General features: G+C 44.6%; 1 protein-coding gene across 1 annotated transcript; it reads right to left on the minus strand.

Moving 5' to 3' along the window:
* Nucleotides 1–407: 407 nt before the first annotated feature.
* On the minus strand, nt 408–13,581 carry POLR2E (RNA polymerase II, I and III subunit E). The gene is made up of 8 exons (XM_081938426.1): nt 13,397–13,581; nt 7,444–7,618; nt 6,284–6,399; nt 4,824–4,904; nt 4,553–4,611; nt 3,773–3,851; nt 2,738–2,822; nt 408–1,159 (listed from the first exon to the last, which is right to left on the minus strand). The coding sequence occupies exons 1-7, from the start codon at nt 13,451–13,453 to the stop codon at nt 2,757–2,759; spliced, it is 633 nt and encodes a 210-aa protein (XP_081794552.1). The 5' UTR covers nt 13,454–13,581; the 3' UTR covers nt 408–1,159; nt 2,738–2,756.
* Nucleotides 13,582–22,974: the final 9,393 nt, after the last annotated feature.

Below are 22,974 nucleotides of genomic sequence, written 5' to 3' on the forward strand. Positions count from 1 at the left end.
GATGGGGTTGCCTAGCTACACATCTGCTCCCACTCAAAAAAACTGCACTGAAATATTTTCTGTGTTTTATTCAAGTTGAGAATGACTTTCTTTTTACGTACTTTTCAGAAAGCAATGGACACCCTTCTTCAAAACCACCTGATTTAAATAGAGATCACTCGGGGTTCCACACCACTCCCCTCCCTGCTTTTTTCAGAGAAAAGAAGTCCTAGAGAGGATCAATTCTCATGGACAGGCCAGCTGCAAAATTAAAAATTAATACTGTAACACTTGTTGTTGCTGAACTCCCAATACCAGAGCCACAGGTAGAAGGACCATACTGGATAGATTGAGGGGAACTACAGCCCAGTGAATACGAATGGGCAGAGATTTCAAATTGATCTTAAGACAACAGGAAAACAAAAAGGGAAATAAAACATATTCTGTTTTATTGAAATAAAAAATGTCTGGACCACTGAGCAAACTCTGAGCCTTAGCAATAACTCAGTGATAGTTAACAGAACAGGGAAGGCAGCAAGTCTTCTGAAGAATGCAGATATTTTTCCAGAGTTTATACAAGTCCATTTTTTAAGACAAAAATGACCAGTCCATAATTACAGGTGACTCCCAGCACCTTGTGCATTCCCGGGAGATTAGCAGTCTATTCCCCCATTTAAATCCTTAGAACCTCCACTCTCCCCCCACAAAAGGCCACCGAAAGCCACATCCAATGGAGCCCCTCTGTCCCCCAAACCAAAAAAGGGTTTTCCTACCCCTCCTCACCCTGATATCTACAGAAGGAATAAGGAAGCCCTCCTATTTGAAGCTTTCTAAAGTATCCTTCATCCAGATTTGGAAAATAAACTGCTGCTGCCTTAAATATTTACCCCCCCAAAACTAATCCAAATTCCAGAAAAGTAGTATAAACAAATAATACATCCAGCTTATGCAGGCAAGATGAAGTCCAGTTTGGGAAATCAATGCAACATTTCCTGTGCTGCTGCTGACTCCTTTCCTCTTCATCACCGGTTGGATGGATGGAAAGAACTAGAAGCTTGAAGTTCGAAGTCTCAAGTTGGTACATTTCTTCACATTCTTGTAAACGTTTGTATTTCCTTATGCTCAAGACTGTTAAGCAAGCAGATCGGCATCTCCAGGGTAAAAAGAGCTTCAAACATTGCTATATATATAGAATAAGAGAAGCAGCATTAGTGTCTAATTTGAATTCTGTATTCATGTCGCAATTAGCTAATCAGCTACAATACAAATTATCACAGATATGCTTGTCCTTGTTCTGACCCAGGCTTCCTTAGAAAGCCAGAAGCAAAGTTTTGGTCCGGACAAAACCTCTTTCATTTACACAACTGTGAATTCCTTTCATTCATTATTGGTCAGCCAATAATAAAAACTCTATAGATTCTTCTGCCAATCCTGTATACTCACTCCATCCCATCCCATCCTCCTCAAACTAGCTACAGTTCTTATCACATCCATAGGCAGGATGGTTATAGTACAGGTAGTCCCTGACTCACAACAATTCATTTAATGACCATTTGAAGATATAACAGCACTGAAAAAAGTGACTTATGATTGGGTTTCACATTTATAATCGTTGCAGCATCCCCATGGTGACCAAAATTCAGGCGCCTGATAAATGGCCTGTATTTATGACAGTTGCGCTGTCCCAGGGTTGGGTGATCACCATTTGCAACCTTCCCAGCCAGCGTCCCACAAGCAATGAGCGAAGCCAGATTCAATTAACAACTGCATGATTCATTTAGCAACTGCAGTGTTAACAAATGTGGCAAAACAGTTGTAAACTGGGGTGCAATTCAGTTAACAACTGTCTTGCTTAGCTCCAGAAATTTTGGGCTCTGCTGTGATCCTAATTTGAGGACTACCTGTATTCAGCTATGAGATTCTGCAAGTGGTTTTCATTTTTTTAAGCGAAACATTTAATCTTGATCAAGAGACAGGCAACCCAATGAGAATACTGAGAATATAAGTAGTGTCCTGCTGGATCAGACGGCGGCCCATTTAATCTGGTGGGGTTTTTTTCACAGTGGCCCCCTGATGCACAAAGAAGCCTCCCAGGAGATGGCCTTTATTGCAGTCCCACTGCCATCAGTAGTTACTGATCCTTAGGACTACTTTGAATTGGTCGTCCCTGCCCTCCCCCCCATTATTGAATCCAGCCAATCTAGTAGCCAGCTTCATATCTCATGGTAAGGAATTTCAAAGTTGAATGAGGTGTTGGGAGGGGGGGAATCCTTTTATCTATCCTGATTCATTCTGATTCTTTCGTCTGGCTCTAGTATTGGGGAAGGGGGAAACAGCTTCTTTTTGTTCATTTTATCCATACCATGTCATGAGTTTTGTACCCTCTCAATCATGGCACAGGTTTAGCAACTTATGGTTGAGAAGAATCTAGATCCCTCAAGATTTTTCTCAACCTTCTGATTATTGGCCATGTTGATGAGGATTTTGTAATCCCACAACAGTTGATCTCCTGATTTGCAAATGTCTCCTCCTCTCCCCACCTAGGCCCTGCTCCAAAGAAAACCATGGGCTGTCTTATCAGCCCTGCCAATCAGAATGAATAACCAAAATACATCAAATCTCAACTCTCCAACTCCTGTTATAACCTTTGAGTACTTTGCTCCACACAAAACATACAAAAGCAGAAGGAAGCATGAAAGAGGAAGAAAGGAATGTCTATTTTAACAATCTTTAAAGATAATGAAACATTTTATAGTACCTCATACGACACTTCTTGGCTACTGGACCAGCCTGTAAGTGATATAACGCCCGGCTGTTTCACTAGGCCGAATGATCTTCACCACCTGAAGAAACCACACAGACAATAGAGAAAGAAAATTATTCAGATTATTTTTCAGATTGAATATACAATGAATGCTTGTAAAATGGCTGATGGACAGCCAGCCTTTCAGGATTTCATTATGTAATGTTATACTGATCAAACAAGTTCAGCCTTCACCCAACCTGATCCCTCCAAGTATCCTGGATTTGGCAACTTTGGGCCTGCCACTCTCTACCCAACGTACCTCACAGGGTTGTTGTGGGGAAAATAGGAAGAGGAAGGAGTGTGTAGGTAATGTTTGCCAGCTACAGGAAGTCCTCAACTTACAACAGTTCATTTGGTAACTATTCAAAGTTACAACAGCACTGGAAAAGTGACGTATGACTGTATTTCAGTTACGACCTTTGCAGCATCTCCATGGTCACATGATCAAAATTGAGCTTTTTGGCAATTGATTCATATTTATGACCATTGCTATGTCCCAAAAGCAGGTGATCATCTTTGGCAATCTTCTGTCAAGCAAAATCAATGGGGAAGCCTGATTCATTGAACAACTGTGTTACTAACTTATCAACTGCAGTGATTCACTCAGGTTGTAAAATGGAACAAAACACACTTAACAAATATCTCACTTAAGCACAGAAAATTTAGGCTCAATTGGCGTTGTAAGTCAAGAACTACCTGCATGGATTTAAAGGAGCATTTGGGGAGGGGGGGACTGATCTAACAAAAGCCCATGTGAACTGTACTAAAAGTCCATTTAATCCAAGTAGATGCCTCTGAGAAATACAAAAACCCCAAAAGTCCAATCTCAATCTCTCTCTCTCTCCCTCCCACCCTCCCTCATCATAAGGCTTCCTGAGTGTCTATTTAGATATCAGAATGTATTGCTACTTAGCACCTCCATATACTGTATTTATCAAATCCATTGGGAAATGACACATTCTCACCCTCCCTTTCTCTGTTTCTTACCTGGCCTCTTTTAATTCCAAAATAGCGAGCTACGGGATCTCCAGCTTGTATTCTTGGAAGCTGATTCTCCCTTAGTTTACTGACAACGGCAGTTAAAGGAAAAATTTCAAAACATATAAAAAACAGGACCTTTTAAAAATTTGCTACACTGGGATCACAGTATATTTTGGCTAGTTTCACACAACTTGCTACTTTAAGCTAAATAAAGTTGGTACAGTAATTTGTGGTGTGGAGGAACATAGAAACCCAGGGCCTGTTTTAGTATCATGATTGAATCAAAGCTTCACTTTAAGCAATGTGATTAATTTGCACTTGATGTGTTGTGTGAAATGCATTTTGTAAATTTACAATCTGAATCATGAAAACCAATGCATGTCAATGGAACTGTTTTCAGACAATAGAATGTATGATTACTCATCCATTAGGTTTACTCATCAACCTGTTATGCTTCTAGTTTTATAGGCCCTATCCAAACCCAAGAAGATAATACTATCATTTTAACTCCATATTCATGTTAAAATCCTACCTAGACATACCCTGTTTCCCCAAAAATAAGACCTAACCAGAAAAAAAAAACCTAATGCATCTTTTAGAGCAAAACTTCATAAAAGACCAAGTCTTATTTTGGAGGAAACACGGTATTAGCCTGGAAAGTTTCCTCTTAACACAGGATAATGCTAAAAAATTCAACCCCTGTCCGATATCTAAAAGACCCAATTCAGAACAAGCAGAAAACTGAGGAAGATACTCAAAACAGTAAGTACAAAGGCAAAAAGATACTATCTGGCCAGTAATTCTGTCACCTCTTCTTTGGTCATTACAACATGTTCTGGAACCAGCTGTAGTGGCAAAAAGACAGAAAAGAATGAAAACACAATGTAGAAATAGCTAGATTTCTGCTATGCACAGAAAACCCTTCCAGGCAAACTACCACAGAAACAGTTTCTGTCAATTGAATGATAAAAAAGCTTATATTGTTCCTCTCAACGCACTCCTCACAGGCCCAACCAATGTCCCATACACACACAACCCCCCCCCCTTCCTTTCTCACCTCATGCTCAGTGATGTTGATCAGCAGCTCCTGTTGAAGGAATTGTTCAAGGATGTACTTGGGAGCCATGTCTACTAGAGACTAAAAGAGAGAAGAGACATTGAGGCAGCAGATAGGGCTGTACATTAAGAAAGGGGCTTCAATATTTAGGAAGAGACTTGATGGGGAAAGGGGAAAGGGAGACAGAGATTGCAATCCCTCTTCCTGGTACCTTAAAGCTCAAGCTCAAACTCTAGTTCTAGGTTGCTTCTCTTCTTGGTTAGTTTCCATTCATTGTTTCTTATCTTGCCTTCTGGTGCTTTGGAAAATAGGCTGACCCCTTCTTCCTTGTGGCAGCCCTTCAAGTGTTAGACTGAGATCATGTCACCTCTGGTCCTTCTTTCCACTAGACTAGGCATACCCAGTTCCTGCAATCGTTCTTTGTATGTTTTAGTTTCTAGGCCTCTAATCATCTTTGTTGCTCTTCTCTGCACTCTTTCTAGAGTCTCCACATCTTTTTTTTTATATTGTGGTGATCAAATACAGGTAGTCCTCAACTTACCACCACAATTGAGCCCAAAATTTATGCTTCTAAGTGAGAAATTTGTTAAGTGAGTTTTGCCCCATTATAGGACTTTTCTTGCCACTTTTGTTAAGCGAATCACTGCAGTTACAATACAATAGTAGAGTTGGAAGGGACCTTGGAGGTCTTCTAGTCCAACCCCCTGCCTAGGCAGGAAACCCTATGCTGTTGTTAAATTAGTAACACAGTTGTTAAGGGAATTTGGTTTCCCTATTGACTTTGCTTGTCAGAAGATTACAAAAGGTGATCACATGACACACACACACACAGACACACGCGGACACTCTCACTGCAACTGTTATGAATGTGAGTTAGTTCTCAAGCATTGGAATTTTGATCACGTGACCATGGAAATGCAGCAAGCAGTTATAAATGTGAAAAACAGTCATAGGTCACCTTTTTCCAGTGCTGTTGTAACTTTGAATGTTCACTAAGCAAGCTGTTTTAAGTCCAGGACTACCTGTACTGGATGCACTATTGCCAAGCGTGGTCTTACTAAGACTTTATAAAGCAGTATTAATACTTGAGTCTATCCTTCTATTCATGCATCCTAGAATTGTATTGACTTTTTTGGCTGCTACCGTATATATTTGGCTCATATTTAAGTGCTCAGACAATCCTATGCTACTTCGGATGTGCTATTCAGTGATAAGGTGGCATCCATAAAGGTGAGAAATGCACACAAATATTAACGTTAAGATGGTGGGAAAACAGACTTCTATGACCAATACTTTGAGAACTTTCTAATTTGAATGACGTTCTCTATTAAAGACAATGCGGTGGGATCTAGCCCTCCCCTGAGAAGAGACCATTGTTCCCTGAAAATTACAGATCAGGATCCCTTAGCCAGCAATGAGTTTATATCAACATCCCTTCTACCCATTTAAATTCAAGGTACCTGTTTGGCAGATGGAGTCATGCCTTGTTGCACCACAATCAGGGCCCGGGTAATATTTTCCTCTTGCATTCGCTGGCAATACATCTTGATAGTCTTAATCCCAACTTTTGGTTCCTCTGAAAAGAGATTTTTGTTTGTTTGTAAGTGGAGAATCTCCATGAAATAAAATACTTTGTTCATTAGGCCTGACATCTGCTTCAGGATTAGCATTCAAGCTCTCATTTAATAATAAATGAATTGAAAGCTTTAATAGTAAAGCAGGAAGCTTGCAACTCTCATTGTTTCAAACAAACATAATTTCAATGGCTGGAATTTTAGCCAAATAAAATTTGCAGTAGTATGATAGCTGTTTCACTACTACTATATAATAAAAAACAGCAGAAAGTGGATTAAGTATTTGTTAAATTATCTACTGAAATACCATTTATTTTTATGTACTTCAATAACTGATTTAGTTGAGAAATTAGTACAGCTGTGGAAGATGAGTTATAATTATCAAACCTCATATTTTATTCTTATAAATATGTGAACATTTTATCCATTATATAGGCTTTTTAGAAAAGGCAATCTTAATGGTATAACATTTTTGCTTGGTCATTAATTGGCCTATTTTTTTTAAAGAGAAAATCTCCTTTAGGAATAAATGCACACCATCATGAAAACAGTTGTTACCATCAAAATAAGTTTACTACACACTGAAAAGTGTAGTTTGTATAAGTATGATGGTCAAACTGTTTTTATTTCTGCCTCACCAACAAATGGCATTAAATTAAATAAAACTGTAAATAAAAAGTTCATGTACCAGTTTCCCTATTGCATCCACTGTGTATTTAAAAACAGGCAAACAGATGTCAAATTTATTCCATTCAACTAACTGGCACACTATAACTAAAAATACAACAAAAGCCAAATATATTTCCTTAAGATACACAGATGGTAAAAGTCAGTTAGCAGAAAGAACTGATGAAGAGGGATGGGAAAATTCATTCCAGATCTTCAAAGAAAAGATTGCCTTTTAAGAACACAAACTGCAAGACATGAAAGAAACAAGAACTGAATAAAGATGCCAATGAATTAATTCGGGAAAGAAAGAAGAATGAAGATGCAATCAAATTCCAGGTTCCTAGAAATAATAACCAAATCTATTTTAGTATAATCACCTGGGAAAAAGACAAACATCTGATCCGTAGGATCATCGTTGTGGGCCACCAACACTGTGAGATCAGTACGCCGAGGTCGCCCTTCACTTGGCTTATCACCAAACTGGGCTTTGAACTCTTCCAGAGTCTGATCCAATTCATCCTGTGTTACCAAGTAGCCTCGATCGTGACACAGCTAATTTAAGGACCAAAAAAAGTGCATTTAAATATTAATATAATAGTATGCTGAAGAATGCAAGTAACTGTAGCGGCAAAATATAGGCAGTCCTTGACTTACGACCACAATTGAGCCCAAAATTTCAGTTGTTAAGTGTAACATTTGTTAATTGAGCTTTGACCCATTTTATGACCTTTCTTGAATCACTGCAGTTGATAGGTTAGTAACCCAGTTGCTAAGTGAATCTGGTCCCCATTGACTTTGCTTGTCACAGATTGCAAAAGGTGATCACATGACCTTGGGACACAGCAACGGTCATAAACATGAACCAGTTGCCAAACATCTGAATTTTGATCACATGACCATGGGGATGCTGTAAAGGTCATAAGTGTGAAAAATGGTCATAAGTCACTTTTTTCAGTGATGTTGTAACTTTGAATGGTCACTAAATGAACAGTTGTAAACCGAGGACTACCTGTAGTGAACATTTAAGAACCTATACTCAGGCAACTGTCAACAATAAAGCAACATCAAATAGTGGACTGACTTTGCCAGCAACCTAAATATGTCAGCTTTGAGACCCCCTCCTCACTATTTCTTCCATGTTTTCCTTTTTATATATTTCCATTCAAGCAAGATAATATAGTCTCCCTTGAGTCATAAGTCCTGGTAAATACTATATATGGAAGCATTAATATAGTTTTCTTGGCAACAGTCTGGAAATGGTTTGCCTTCATTTAGATTGCTTTTCATTTTTCTAATCTAACCCAGCAGCCACCAACAAGTGGTCTGTGGACCACTGGTGGCCCTTGAGAAAATTTTGGTGGTCCGCGGAAAAATTATTTGCATTTCTTATATTTCACTAAATACTATTTATCTTTTTAGAAAATTCATATTACTGGTCCGCGGGATTTAAAATTATGAATTTAGTGGTCCCTCAGGTCCGAAAGGTTGGTGATCCCTGGTCTAGCCTACAACTCTAGGATTATTTAACAGTCTTTGATCTGATTTTAGTTCTTGGAGAGCTTCCAAAGTTGACTACAGTTGGTGCTACTGCTAGGTCATTAACTTTTCCATTAACCCAGACAGATTTTGACCTGCCACATCCCAAACCTACCACTTTATTACAAAATTATCATTAGTTATTTTTTTAAAACTAATGCAGTAATTTTGTAGCTTTGGTGAAAGCACAATATATTTTAATTTGCATAAGGGGAGGAGCTTCCGGGGGAAATGGCGGACCTTCCCAGAGCTCCGTAAACGATGGGGCGCTCTGGCGGGGATAGCAGGCATTATTGGCCCCCGTTGGTCATCCTGGGGGCCTAGAATTATGTAGTGGCAACCCTGGTTTGTTTGATGTACAGCTGGGATCCGGATGGACCCGCTAACCAGGAGAACGGGAGACGGAGGACAGCTTAGGGACAGGAACACAGAGGCCGAGCTGCGGCAGCTACGGCAGCTGCGGCAGCAAAATGAATAAAAGAACTGACAGAGCAGAAAGGAGACGTTTTGGACGTTTTGGGCGGCTGCCAGGCGGCGGAACAGCGCGACAGCTAAGGAGCGAGCCAGAAAGAGAGAACAACGTACAGGGAGACCTCATCTTACCGGCGATGGCGACGGAGCGGCTGAGACGGCGCTGGAATATCGGGCGCCATATTTCTTTCCAACTGCCAGGTGGAGAGGCCATTGGGGGCTGGAGGTCGGGAAAGAAGCTGCAGGGATCGAAGAGGGAAGCCGGGGGGGTCGCCGGAGGCTCGGGGCGACCCCTGAAGAGCAATAGGTCGAGCAGCCGGCCTTGGCACCTCGTCTACCCCCCCCCCCCGCTGAGGTGCGATTCCTTCATACTCCAAGAACTGCTTTCGGGCCTCTGGGCCTAAAGAACTGCCTAAAGAACTGCCCTGGGCCTCACTGGTGGAACGTAGATTATTGTGGACTGTGAGGTCTGTCCCCTCCCATCTTATTATTTGCCTTTTAAATATCTCTCTACTTCATTCTTTGTTAATCTTACATCCTAGACCTGCTACAAAGAGAGACCCTGCCATAGCCATAATCATAGATTGGTCATCATCCCAACTTATTCAAGGTCTGACATCCTTCGACTGCGAGGTTCCCCCCTCTCGCAGGCGTGCCCCCCTGCCCTGACGAAGGCCCACCTCAATGAGGGGTTTATTAACCCAGAGAGGTGGAGGAAGCGGGGGATTAGGGGTTTTTTAGTAAAATGTTTTGTAAAGCTTTTAAGGGGTTCCAGGGAGCGGGGAGGGTTGGTTTGGCCCTGGGGTATGGATACAACCAGGCCAACATGTAGGGTCAAGACGGAAGGGAGGGTCAAGACGGAAGGTAGCGAAGCGGAGCGGGTGGGAGGAAATAACATCCCTATAAGGGGAATTCCAATCACGTAGGGAGGGGCAGGCGCGAGGACACCAGAAGAACGTATAGTCGGTTGGCAGACCGGGGCCACTGGATACGCCCGGTCGCTTGCACCAACCCCCGCAGACTAGGTGGACAGGATCAGCAGAGCCTGGGCCTTAGGCTGATGTTATGTAACGCGAGGTCCGTGGTTAACAAGGCCCCCCTCATCAGTGACTTGATCACAGAGGGGGAGCCGGACCTCGCAGGAATAGCGGAAACCTGGTTGGGCCCGGAGGGGGGGTTGCCCCTCAGGGAAATGTGCCCTCCAGGTTACCGTGTATTCCACCAGCCACGGGCCCAAGGTAGGGGTGGGGGGGTAGCAATTATCATCCGGGACGATCTGGCACCGAGAGAATTCACTGTGTCGCAGACATCTGGTTGTGAGTCTCTGGGCGTAAAGTGGGGTCCAGGGAGTCAGTTGGGCCTGTTGATAGTATACCTGGCTCCCCGCCATACATCAACGGCCCTGCCCGAGCTCCTCGAGCGGATCGCGGAGATGGCGGTTGAGACCCCCAAACTACTAGTGATGGGGGATTTCAACCTGCCGTCAACGGGAAAGGCATCCGAGGTAGCCCGGGAATTCATGGCTTCCATGACAGCCATGGGTCTGACTCAAGTAATTCAGGACCCCACTCACGAGCGAGACCACATTCTGGATCTTGTGTTTGTCTCCGACCAGTGGACGAGTGATCTGGGAAGAGGGCATTTAGTCATCACGCCCCTGTCATGGTCAGATCACTCACTTCTCCAGCTTGACTTCCCTGGCGCTACTCCCCACCGCGGGGAGGCGGAACCAGATTATCCCAGATGGTTCCGCCCCAAGCGCCTGATGGAACCGGATAGGTTCCAGGCTGAGCTTGGGCCATTTCCTGCTGACCTGTCCCGCTCCCGGGCTGAGGACCTGGTAGCCGCATGGAATAGTGCGGCTGCCGGTGCCTTGGACCGGGTGGCGCCTTTGCGGCCTCTCCGACGGCCACGATCGACCCGGGCCCCCTGGTTTAACGGGGAGCTAAGGGCGATGAAACGCCTTAGGAGACGCCTGGAGAGTAAGTGGAGATCCTCCCGCTCCGAAGCTGACCGAACACAGGTAAGAGCCTACATAAGGACCTACCTTGTGGCAATAAGAGTGGCCAAACGTCAGTATTGTGCCACTCTTATAGCGTCCGCAGAGAACCGCCCTGCTGCCCTGTTTCGGGTGACCCGCTCCCTTCTGTCACAGGAGCAGCGGGACCCCCCATTGCAGGGCAGGGCAGAGGAATTTGGAGAGTTCCTGCAGGATAAAATCGATCATATCCGGAGAGGTTGGACCCACTCCAGTGCTCCAGTGGGGACGTCCGAGACTAGTCTTGAGAGACCAAGCTGGGAGGAGTTTGACCCTGTTGTCATCAAAGATTTGGACAGGTTGCGCGGGCGACTGCGGGCCACCACATGTTTACTGGACCCGTGTCCCTCCTGGTTGGTGCTGGCCTCCTGGGAGGGCTCACGAGGCTGGCTACTGGGGCTGGTGAACGCTTCGTTGGGGGAGGGCCGGATGCCGGCCGCCCTGAAAGAGGCGGTGGTCAGGCCCCTGCTCAAGAAGCCTTCTCTGGACCCAAAGGAACTAGCAAATTATCGTCCTGTCTCCAACCTTCCTTTTTTAGCAAAGGTTGTTGAGAGTGTGGTGGCTCAGCAGTTTCCGCGTCACCTGGAGGAAGATGATTATCTAGACCCGCGCCAGTCCGGCTTCCGACTCGGTCACAGCACGGAGACGGCCTTGGTCGCGTTGGTGGATGATCTCTGGAGGGCAAAGGATGAGGGTTGTTCCTCCATCCTTGTTCTATTAGATCTCTCGGCGGCCTTCGATACCATCGACCATGGTATCCTATTGCGCCGGCTGGAGGGGTTGGGGATTGGAGGCACCGTGCTACGGTGGTTCCACTCCTACCTCTCTGGCCGGACGCAATGTGTGTTGACGGGGGAGCAGAGGTCGACCGCAAGGCCCCTCATTTGTGGGGTCCCACAGGGGTCGATTCTCTCGCCTCTCTTGTTCAACATATATATGAAGCCGCTGGGCGAGATCATCCGTGGTTTTGGGGTGAGTTACCATCTGTACGCTGATGATACTCAGTTGTACATTTCCACCCCAAACCACCCCAACGAGGCTGTCGAAGTGATGACCCGATGTCTGGAAGCCGTACGGGTCTGGATGGATGACAGCAGGCTCAGGCTCAACCCCTCCAAGACAGAGTGGCTGTGGTTCCCGGCTTCCCGATTCAATCAGCATATTCCATCGCTGACCATCGGGGATGAGCAATTAGCCCCGGTGGAAGGGGCGCGCAACTTGGGCGTCCTCCTTGACGATCGGCTGACCTTAGAAGATCACGTGGCGACCGTGGCAAGGGGGGCGTTCCTCCAGGTTCGCCTCGTGCGCCAGTTGCGGCCCCTTTTGGACCGGGAGGCCTTGCGCACAGTCACTCACGCGCTGGTGACGTCCCGCCTGGACTACTGTAACGCTCTCTACATGGGGCTCCCCTTGAGGTGCGCCCGGAGACTGCAGTTGGTCCAGAATGCAGCCGCGCGGGTTATTATGGGGAGATCGAGATTCTCCCATATAACACCTATCCTGCGCGAGCTGCACTGGCTTCCTGTGGCCTACCGGGTGCGCTTCAAGGTACTGGTTACCATCTTCAAAGCGCTCCATGGCACAGGGCCTAGTTACCTGCGGGATCGCGTCCTGCCCCATACATCCCTGCGACCCACTCGCTCACACAGGGAGGGGCTACTCCGGGTGCCGTCCTCTAGAGAGTGCCTGGGGACGGTGCCCAGGAGTAGGGCCTTCTCTGTGGTGGGCCCTACCCTTTGGAATGACCTCCCCCCAGACATCCGGACAACAACCGATCTTCGCTCCTTCCGTATGAAGCTGAAGACCTACCTGTTTTGTCAAGCCGGCCTGGCATAACGTTACTATCTTGCCACCCCAGGTCATTTTACAATGGGAAATTTTGTTTTTAATATTTTTGGGGTTTTAAACTTTGTAAGTATGCTTATTTATGGACTTATTTTTACCTCCTCTGCACGATTTTATGGTGCTATCTTGATTATTGCTCTGTACGTCGCCCCGAGTCCCTGTGGGGAGAGGGGGCGACTAATAAGTTCAATAAAATAAATAATAAATAAATAAACAAGCCGGAACAAATTACCTACTTTAAAACAATCCAATTAAAACAAATACCTAAATATTTTGTAAAGGATTTGGGAGCACTGAACCCAACTAAGAAAAATATAAAATAAAAAGAACGGGCATTTTCTCCCTCCATAACGTTCAGGCCAGAATGGCAAACCCCGTCAGCTGTGTCCTATCCCCATTCCCATTCCCACGGCCCAGCTTTCTTCCCTCCTTCTCCTGACCTGCATGATTGTTTTTCGGATTTTCCATAACCGATAAGTCTCTTCTTCGTCGTCCATGACGCCCCCTGACAAGACCGCCGCGCGGATGCCAAGAAAACGGCTCCGGGAGATGACGTATTAGGCACGCGACTTGTGGGCAGTATTATGCATGCGCGAAGAGAAGCGAGCTGTTGAAGGAGATTTGCGCACGCGCAGGAGGCGAGAAGCAGGAGAAGAATCTAAGGGCACGAGGATTATAAAACAAATCGCCGTCCTCCGGCTCTTCTTTCTGCCGTCACCGTGACACTGCGCACGCGCAAGAGCTAAAGTAGGGCGGAAAAAGGGACGTTCGGGACCTGAGTTTGTGGCAAAGCGCAAGCGCAGTATATAACCACATGTCGCCGAGTCTTCCTTCCTTCAATACAATACAATATTCCATCTCTTCTCCTCAGCTGACTTTGTTATCGCGACAGATTTGATGAAAGGAACCTAGATTTACCCAAAAATAACAAAACCCTGCGGAGTGACAAAAATCTTACCAGGATCCACCTCATTTGCATAATGTTTAGGTCTAGCTTTGCTTAATTGCGATGAGAAGGATTGCCAAAAAGTTAAATGTGCTCATTTTTTCTTGTCCACCATTGGAAAAGTTTACCTAATTGTATAGATCATGGGGTAGAGCAATACCTTATTGTGAGAGAAAGGGGAGACAACCAAATGTGGTCCTGTGTTGATGTCCCAGACAGCAGAGGTTCTCCCTAGGTATTGTGGAAATTGGCCCAGGAGATTTGGGTTGGCAGTAGGACACATGGAGGGTGAGGTATGATATCATCAGCTTCATAATATTGCTGTGTCAGCTGTGACCTTTTTTCAACATATCCTGCTATGTTGCTCCATGCTCAGAAGAGTTTAGCTTGCAAGATGACATTCTGAGGAAAGCAATAAGCTCCTGTGGACACCACTGATTTAGGAGAGCAGAGAGCATCAACCACAAGTGCTATGATGCAGCAGCTAAACAGGCCAGGGTTAGGGTTAGGGTTAGGGTTAGTCAGCTTTGTGAACAAACATATGTGCCATAGATCACAGGCGGTAATAATAGCCCTAAGTATGGGTGAGACTCTACAGTATTTGGTTATTAGAGTCAAAGCTATGGTTTCCCCAGTAGTAATGTATAGCTGTAAGAGTTGGACCATAAGGAAGGGTGAGCTCCAAAGAATTGATGCTTTCGACTTGTGCTGGAGAAGATACTTGAGAGTGCCTTGAATTGCAAGGAGGTCAAGTCAGTCAATCCTAAAGGAATCCTGAAGCTGAAGGTCAAATACTTTGGCCACTGTTGGAAGAAATGTCCTTCTGTGTTCCAAGTGGGGAAAAAGACACTGGATTCATGGAGGCTATTGGAAAGATGGTTTTAATGGTGGACAGGATCACAGGCCTGGAAGATGTTGGGTGAAGAAAAAAAAGCAGAGATGCTGAGAGTGCCTGAGTTTTTTACCCTCTTTGGGCTTTTGAATTTGAGCTTGTATTCTGATTGGTTGTCAGACTCCCATAGGGCCATGCAGGGACAACTCTGTAGGCTGTCCTGAGTCCCAGGCTTGGTTGAGCCTTGCTGGATGATATAATCTTCCTAGATGCCATGTGGTGAGATGGGTAGAGGGCTAATCCTATCATGTCCTGAGGGCCATGTCTTAATCCCATCAGCCTGGAGCTGAAAGGTGGGAGCAGGGAGCTGCTTTGTCTTTAAAACTTGTTTCTCCTTTTCTTGTGCAGGGAAATATAATATTCTGCCTTTTTAATATTTCCTATAATATTTCATTCTTCTGGGAGAGGGGTAAGTGCTAACTTTCTACACCACCAAATGAGAAGAGAGGACTCATTTGAAAAAGACCCTGATGCTGGGAAAAATTGAAGGCAAAAGGAGAAGGGGATGGCAGCAGATGAGATGGTTAGATAGTGTCATTGATGCAATGAACGTGAATTTGGGCAAGCTCCAGGAGACAGGAAAACGGGAGCCTGATGTGCTGTGATCCATGAGTCAGACATCATTTCATGACTCAACAACAACTTGTTCACCCCACTTTAAAAGGGGGTATAGAGAAGCTGGAGCAGGTTTCCAAGATTGCTGCTAGGATAAGAGCTCTGAAAATTAATCCATTCTACGTTGCTGGAGATGCTTAGCTTGCAACAGACAGAGGGGAGATATGACCGCTACCTGCAAAAGGTAAGAAAAAGTGATGCTGCTTTCTGTTAAAATCAAGAGCGGGAAATCAAGAGATGGAAAAGAAAAGAAAAGCTCAGCTGAACAACATGAGGGATTTCCCGGCCTGACAAACTCTTAAACCAGTCCTTCTCAACTTTGGCAGCTTTGAGATGGATGGACTTCAACTCCCAAAATCTCCTAGCCAGCGACTGTTGAGAAGCGGCAGCCTTGGACAGTGCTGGATTGATTCCCCCTCATGGAGGGCTAAATGGTTTCTTAAACTTGCTTCTCTCACAATTTCCTCTCACTTTAAAAAAAGTTATGTTGGAAGAAATGTCCTTCTGGGTTCAGCTCCAAGTAGGGAAAAAGACACTGGAGACATGGAGGCTGCTTGGAAAGATGGTTTTAATGGTGGACAGAATCACATGGCTTGAGTCCTGAACAGAAAAGGGGGAATCACATGCTTCAATGTTGGGTGAAGAAGAAGAGAGAGGGGGAAAGGGCTTGCAGGGCTTTTTATAATCTGTTCAGCTCCACCTCTCTGTTTCCTGTTCCTGTGTAAGAAATGTATTCTGATTGGTTGTCAGACTCCCATGGGCCCGTGCAAGGGCAACCCTCTAGGCTGTATTTTGAGTCCCAAGTTTGATTGAATTTCCAGATGCCACGTGGTGAGTTTCTGTGAAAGGCTGATATTACCTTTATTATGTAAAGTGGACTAGCTCAGGCTTCAATAGCTCATTGACAAAGGGGGGATGGGCAGGAAGCTGCAAGGAGCTACTTTGTCTTTAAAACATGTTTCTCCCTTTTCACATCCAGGGAAATGTTAGATCGAGTGAATGGATGAGGCAGATTCAGGCTTCAGCAACAAACAGCTCTTTATTAAGTGACAACTATGTACAATCCAGCGAAGGTTCAGTCTGACAGCAGCCCTTTTATAGGGAGCTGTCAGACCCTTCGACCAATCAGGTTGAATCTCTATTCCCGCCGGAACAGAGGACCTTGATGTAAACCATTGTAACTGATTCTGGTATCTAACAGAAATATAATATTCTGCCTTTTCAATATTTCCTAGGATATTTCATTTTTCTAGGAGAGGGCTGGGTGCTAACTTCCTACAGTTACAAAGGACCCCAAAATAACTTTTGCTTGTATGGGTCACATTTACCATTATTTACTGTCTTGGAAATGAAAATGGATGCCTTTGGTGAGACAACTCTTTCTCACAATTGATAGGGTTTTGATATTGTATTATTTTTCAACACAGGCTGCCCTGTAATTTTCATTTAAGAGAGTCTTGAGGGGCCCCAGAGGTCCACAAGATAAAAAGCACTGGTTTGATGGATTTCTGAACTGAGAAGGAGGTTGGACTAGATGACCAAAAAGATTTCTTCTAGCTTACATTCTGTAGTGGAATACATGGCTTTTGGGTTTTAGGACATACAGGAAGTCTTTGACTTGAACAGTTCATTCAGAGTTACAACAGGATTAAAAAAAAGGGGACTTATGACTGTTTTTCACACTTACAACCATTGTAGCATCCCCATGGTCACTTGATCAAAATTCAGATGCTTGGGAACAGATTTGTATTTATGATGGTTGCAGTGTCCAACAATCAGGTGATCACCTTCCTTGATCTTCTGACAAGTAAAATCAGGGATGGGCTTCAAAAATTGCAGCAATGGGTTCGCTGCCCTGCTGCTGGGTGGGCGTGGCCATGGTGGGTGTGGCCTAGTCAGCCTCCTGCACCACAGCGGGGTGGGTGGGGGCGTTATTCACCCCCCCTAGGCTCCAGAGGCTTTCCTTGAGCCTGTTTCCGGACTTCCGGAAACCTCCAATAGGCCCCATTTTCCCTCCTCCCCGAGCCTCCATGTGGGCCCTGCAGTTACTGGCATGATGAACGGGCCGCGTGGAGACTCCTGGGTGGGGTGGGGTGGAAGTGGCCAGCCAAGAGTGGCATTTGGCGGTTTGCCGAACTGGGCAGAATCCTAGCTAGGGGATCGGCCAAACCCGTGCGAACCCCCAGCAGGCCACCCCTGAGTAAAATCAATGGGGAGGCCAAATTCACTTAACAACTGTTTTACTAGCTTAACAATTTGTGTGATTCACTTAACAACTGTGGCACGTAAAGTCATAAAATGTGGTCGCAAAACTCACTTAAGGAATGTTTCACTTAACAACAGAAATGTTGGACTCAATTGTGGTTGTAAGTTGAGGATTACCTGTATGAAGACCTCAAGTTTAAATAGGCTGCTTTTGAGTGGATTCATACAGGTAGTCCTCCACCTACGACCACAACTGAGCCCAACATATCTGTTGCTAAGTGAGAGAGTTAAGTGAGTTTAGCTCCATTTTACAACCTTTCCTACCATCGTTGTTAAGCAAATCACAGCTGTTGTTAAGTTGGTAACATAGTTGTTAAGTGGATCTGGCTTCCCCATTGACTTTGCTTGCCAAAAGGTCACATATGACCCTGGGACACTGCAACCATCATAAATACGAGTCAGTTGCCAAGTGTCTGAATTTTGATCATGCGACCAATGGTTGTAGGTGTGAAAAATAGTCATAAGTCACACAGTCAAGTACTGTTGTAACTTTGAACGGTCATTATATGAACTGTTGTAAGTCAATGATTATATCAGTGGTGGGTTCCAGATCCTGGTGCAACTGGTATGGTGCAACGGGGCCGGGCGTCCACCACATGCACGCGCATGCGTACTTACCACCCGCAACGCTCCGTGACAGCTCCGCGATGCTCCAGCTACTTGGCAGAGCGTCGTGCAGGTGCTGTATGCTCCGTGCGCGTGCCCAGAAGCCTCAATCGGCTCAAATACAGGTAAGGACGGGTGGGCCCTCCGGAGCAACTACCGGACGGTACCTGGTGCTCCCAGCAGGCACCGGTACGCCTGTACCGGGGCATACCGGTCGTATCCCACCACTGATCTATATATACTGCACTAGGTTTCTCAGTCTTGGCAATTTTCAGATGTGGGGGCCTTCAGCTCCCAAAACTCCCAGCCAGTGCTAAGCTATAGGATAGTGATGGGGAACCTTTTCGGCACCAAGTGCCGAAAAGGAAGCACTTCATGCTCATCTGGGCCGCGAACAGGAAGAGGAGCTGCCCAGAGGGCATGCGCGTGCTGGAAAATGAACTTCCGGTTTCTGGCGCAATCTTCGGGTTACTGCCGTGCATACGCACATGCCGATCAGCTGGCCGGCGAGCATGCTCACACCAGAAAACGGAAGACCATCTCTTCCAGTTTCCAGCACTGCTGTACGCACAAAAGCCAGCTGATTGTCGCATGCGCATGCGTGCCAGAAACCCGGAAGAGGAATGGGCGACACCACATGTGCCAGGCGACATGGCTTCGTGTGCCACTTTGTCACAGTTAATAGGATGTTTTGATCAGAAATTTCAAAGGAAAGCACAACTGGCTGGGAATTGTACAGTTGACCAACCCAACTTAAATGCATCCCATTAAGTAGTAAGACATGAGTCCTTAAAGGCTGGTTGATTATGGCATGTATTTTTGTGAGCCAGAGTTCTTACACCTGATACATTATGCTGTGTTGGCAGGTTTATCTATACAGTACACAGCTCAAATATAAGCAATGAAGTCAGGCAAAAATGGAATGCACAAACCACTGCCAATTATAATTAAAGTTAAATGTATGTAGATTAGATGCAGCGATCTGACACAACAAGAGTAACTGGGGATCATCCCTACTAAACGTGTGCCTTTGGAACTCCCTGCTTAGTTAGGTCAGATTAACCAGCCCAGATAAAAATCACTATTCTCTTGTGGTTAACTTTCTGCTGGTAGGAGATACACAGACACACACACACACACACACACACACACACACACACACATATATATGCATAAACATACGCATGCATTCACTGCTCATTAGTGTCTAAAATAATTTGATTGATAGGTATCATTTTAATTATGATTGTCTTTTAACCTTTTATTTAACCTGCTTTGGTTGTGTGTTGGAAGGAAAGTAAGGTAAAAATATGAGTAAATCCTAACTTCTCTGAGATGGTTAATCTTTGCTCATCCAGGATCAACTCCACCCCTACCGTTTTCTCAATCTACGCCTCAGTTCACAAATCCTAAAGTTGGATGGGCTATTGAAACCAACCCCCTGCTCAGGTTAAGAGTCTGTAAGCAGTCCTCAATTTGCAACTGTACTTGGGACTGGAATGTCCATCAAAAATCATTGCGGCTGTAAACTGTTTCCAACGTTGTACCTTTCTTTGAATTTCTCCTGAGAGATAGAGCTTTTATGCTTTTGATGACGACAGCAAAGATTGTGTTAACTTACAGGGAGATCTTTTTCCAAGGTGAGCCAGTCCTCAAACATTGATCTACTATTTAGCAGAATATTTTATCTGTATTTTATAGTGGCCCAGAGTTGTTTTATTGGAGAGATTGGTGGCATATAAGTAAGTAAGTAACTAACTAACTAACTAACTAGACAGACAGACAGAGAAAATTTAATATCTCCCCTGTTATTTTAGATTGCCCCTTTAGACAGAGCTGCACATACTTCAAAAACTAGTTCGCCTAATGCAGAACCAAAAATGTGAGGGCGCACACATACACTCACTTTGCTTGCGCGGGCACCTTCCGTGCTTGCGCGCGGCTTCAAACACACCTTCTCAGGCAGCCGCGGTGAGTAGAGCAGGTGAGGTGGGGAAATCAGCTGGGCTGCATGGGCGGAGCAAGCAAGCCGGAGAGTGAGATATATAGGACCGGAGAGTGCAGGGGCAGATGGGCAGGCCCAGGTGGTGGTTGGAACTACCGATTCGCCTGAACCGGTCCAAACCGGCTGCAACCCACCCTCTGCCTTTAGATCTGATAAAGAGAGCATGGTTTTGGGTACCATAAGTTAGAGACCTAGATCTGATAGGTCCCAAGAGATGTGCCTTCTGTGTTGTGGCACCCACCTTAATAAGTAATAGCCTTCCCTCTAAAATTAGGTTGCCCCCCCTCCCTCTTTTGAACCCCCCTCCTCCTGACCTAGTTATGCTACCTGGCCTAGGGCTCTCAGGAAACCAGAGATTTGTCTTGATACCATCTTTAAAGCGCTCCATGGCACAGGACCTAGTTACTTGCGGGATCGCATCCTCCCACATACATCCCTGCGGCCAATCCGCTCTCACAGGGAGGGGCTTCTCCAGGTGCCGTCCACTAGGCAATGCCAGCGGGCGACGCCAAGGAGTAGGGCCTTCTCTGTGATGGGCCCAACCCTCTGGAATGACCTCCCCCCCGATATCAGAACCACCACAGACTTCCGCTCCTTCCGACAAAAATTGAAGACTCACCTGTTTCGATTAGCTGGCCTGGCATAATTATAATTGTGACAACTGTTACCTCCTGGAAACATATTCTTACCTGGTTATTTATAGGGTACGGTTTTAAATTTAACTGATTTTAGGGTTTTTAGAACCAGATTTATATTCTTCCGTACAGTTCTTTTTAAATTTTTAACCTCCTCCTTATGTGTATTTATATCTGTATTTATATTTGTATTTGATACTTATTGTTTGTTGTGTGGACTGTACACCGCCCCGAGTCCTTTTCGGGAGAGGGGGCGGTCTAGAAATTCGAAGAAAATAAATAAATAAAAATAAATAAATAAATGGCCATATTGCTGGGGCTGGCGGTCATTTTTATCCTCCCTTCGCCCAGGGTTAATATTTTTGCTTTTACAATATAATTTATTACTGTGGCTTTTTAGATTTTTAGTTTTACAGTGGCTGCTTTATCCATTGTTTTGCGGTACCCAGAGTTCCCTTTGGGGAGATGGGGTGGCTATGTAATTTTGGCATAAATAAATAAGTTTAGTCTTGAGAAGAATGAATAAGAACGTGGAAAAAAATATTCCCTTCAGTCTTTCTTCATACATTTGATTTTCTAAGGTTAATCCCTCTGTTATTCTCTAAACGTATCCAGTTTCTCTGATTTGTGGTGCCCAAAATTAGGTAGAATTTTAAGTGGGCACTGATTTAGGCAAACTAGAATGGTAAATCCTCTCTCTCCCTCCCTACCACCCTCCCTCCCTCTCTCTCTTTCGTTTGGTGTTTATTCTACAACACACATTAGTTCCTTGACTTCCCTATGTTGTTTACTCCACATTGGGCATTAATTTCTTGGCTTACCAGGATGTTTGTATCATCACGAATGACTCTTGTTTTGAAGAGTTACTGTCATTATTATGCTTGTGTTTAAATCAGCCTTCTCCAGCCTCTCCCTCCCTCCGTTAACTTATTATTTGAAGATTTATAGCCCTTGTTTCCTTCAGGAGTTCAAAGCACCTACAAATAAGTGTTTCCTTATCTCATTTCTCCCACAAAATAGCCCTGCAGGGTAGGTTAGGCTGAGGGACAACACGGGTGGTCTAAAGTAATAGCTACAATCTGAGAAAAATTTGGCAGAGACAGTGCCTGTACTTGAACTGCAACTCAGATGTAGCTACTAACCATGTTAACAGTGGCTTACACTGCAGGGAGGGTTATCCATTCTCAGTCTCAGATTGTAGCATGTACATGTATATATCCGAACTAGATTGTGTTGTTTGCCTGTGTCATGTAATATACAGTATGTAGGTATATGCATAATTTTGTATTTATTTATTTTGTCATGTTTAGATAGTGTATACTGGAGGTGGAGACCCTTTGAGAGCTGTATGCAACCTAATTTCATTTTAACGTATGCCGATTAGTGAACATTCAAAGTTATAAAGTTAGAATAAAGATATTCTAAGTTCTAAGTAGGAGAAAGTTAATGGTGATAACAATCCCAATCCCAAAGTCTTTTGAAAGCATGGTTAACCACTCAAAATACCCAGCCAGTTAAGGGCATTTAGATGGTCCTCAATTTGCAAAAAATTGTTTAGTCACCGAAATGACAACAGTATTAAAGAAAGGGACCTACAACTGATATACTTGCAACCATGACAGCATCCTTAGGGTCACATGATCGGAATTCAGGTGCTTAGCAACTGGCATGTATTTACGATGGTTACAGCATCCCGTGTGTGTGTGTGTGTGTGTGTGTCATGTGATCACTATTTGCAACCTCCCGAGGCAGCTTCCAACAAGCAAAGCCAATGTGGGCAGCCGGATTTGCTTAACAACACTATGATTCAATTAACTCATGATTTGCGTGGCAAAAAAGTCAAGCATGGCTCACTTAACAACCGCTTTGCTTAAAAATTCTGGTCCCAAGAGTGATAGTAGCTTGAGGATTACTTGCAACATATTTTTTATTAAATAGAATTCTATGTAATTGCTTGGCCGTAGAGCAGGGGTGTCAAACTCGATGTCAGGTCTGCAAGCCATCTTTTCTTTTGGACTTCAGGCCTGCCACACTTTCTACTATTCATTTTCTAT

The sequence above is a fragment of the Natrix helvetica genome (assembly GCF_964273705.1).
Source record: "Natrix helvetica genome assembly, chromosome: 1".
In the NCBI taxonomy this organism is placed as follows: Eukaryota; Metazoa; Chordata; class Lepidosauria; order Squamata; family Natricidae; genus Natrix; species Natrix helvetica.

What these genes read in the sequence shown, in the direction of transcription:
- POLR2E (XM_081938426.1), bottom strand. Translation starts at nt 13,453, where the DNA reads ATGGACGACGAAGAAGAGACTTATCGGTTATGGAAAATCCGAAAAACA. An exon ending in TCCGAAAAACAATCATGCAG is followed by an intron (nt 7,619 to 13,396) that starts GTCAGGAGAAGG and finishes TCCTTAAATTAG; the next exon opens with CTGTGTCACGATCGAGGCTA. An exon ending in TCAACATCACTGAGCATGAG is followed by an intron (nt 4,612 to 4,823) that starts GTGAGAAAGGAA and finishes TTGCCACTACAG; the next exon opens with CTGGTTCCAGAACATGTTGT.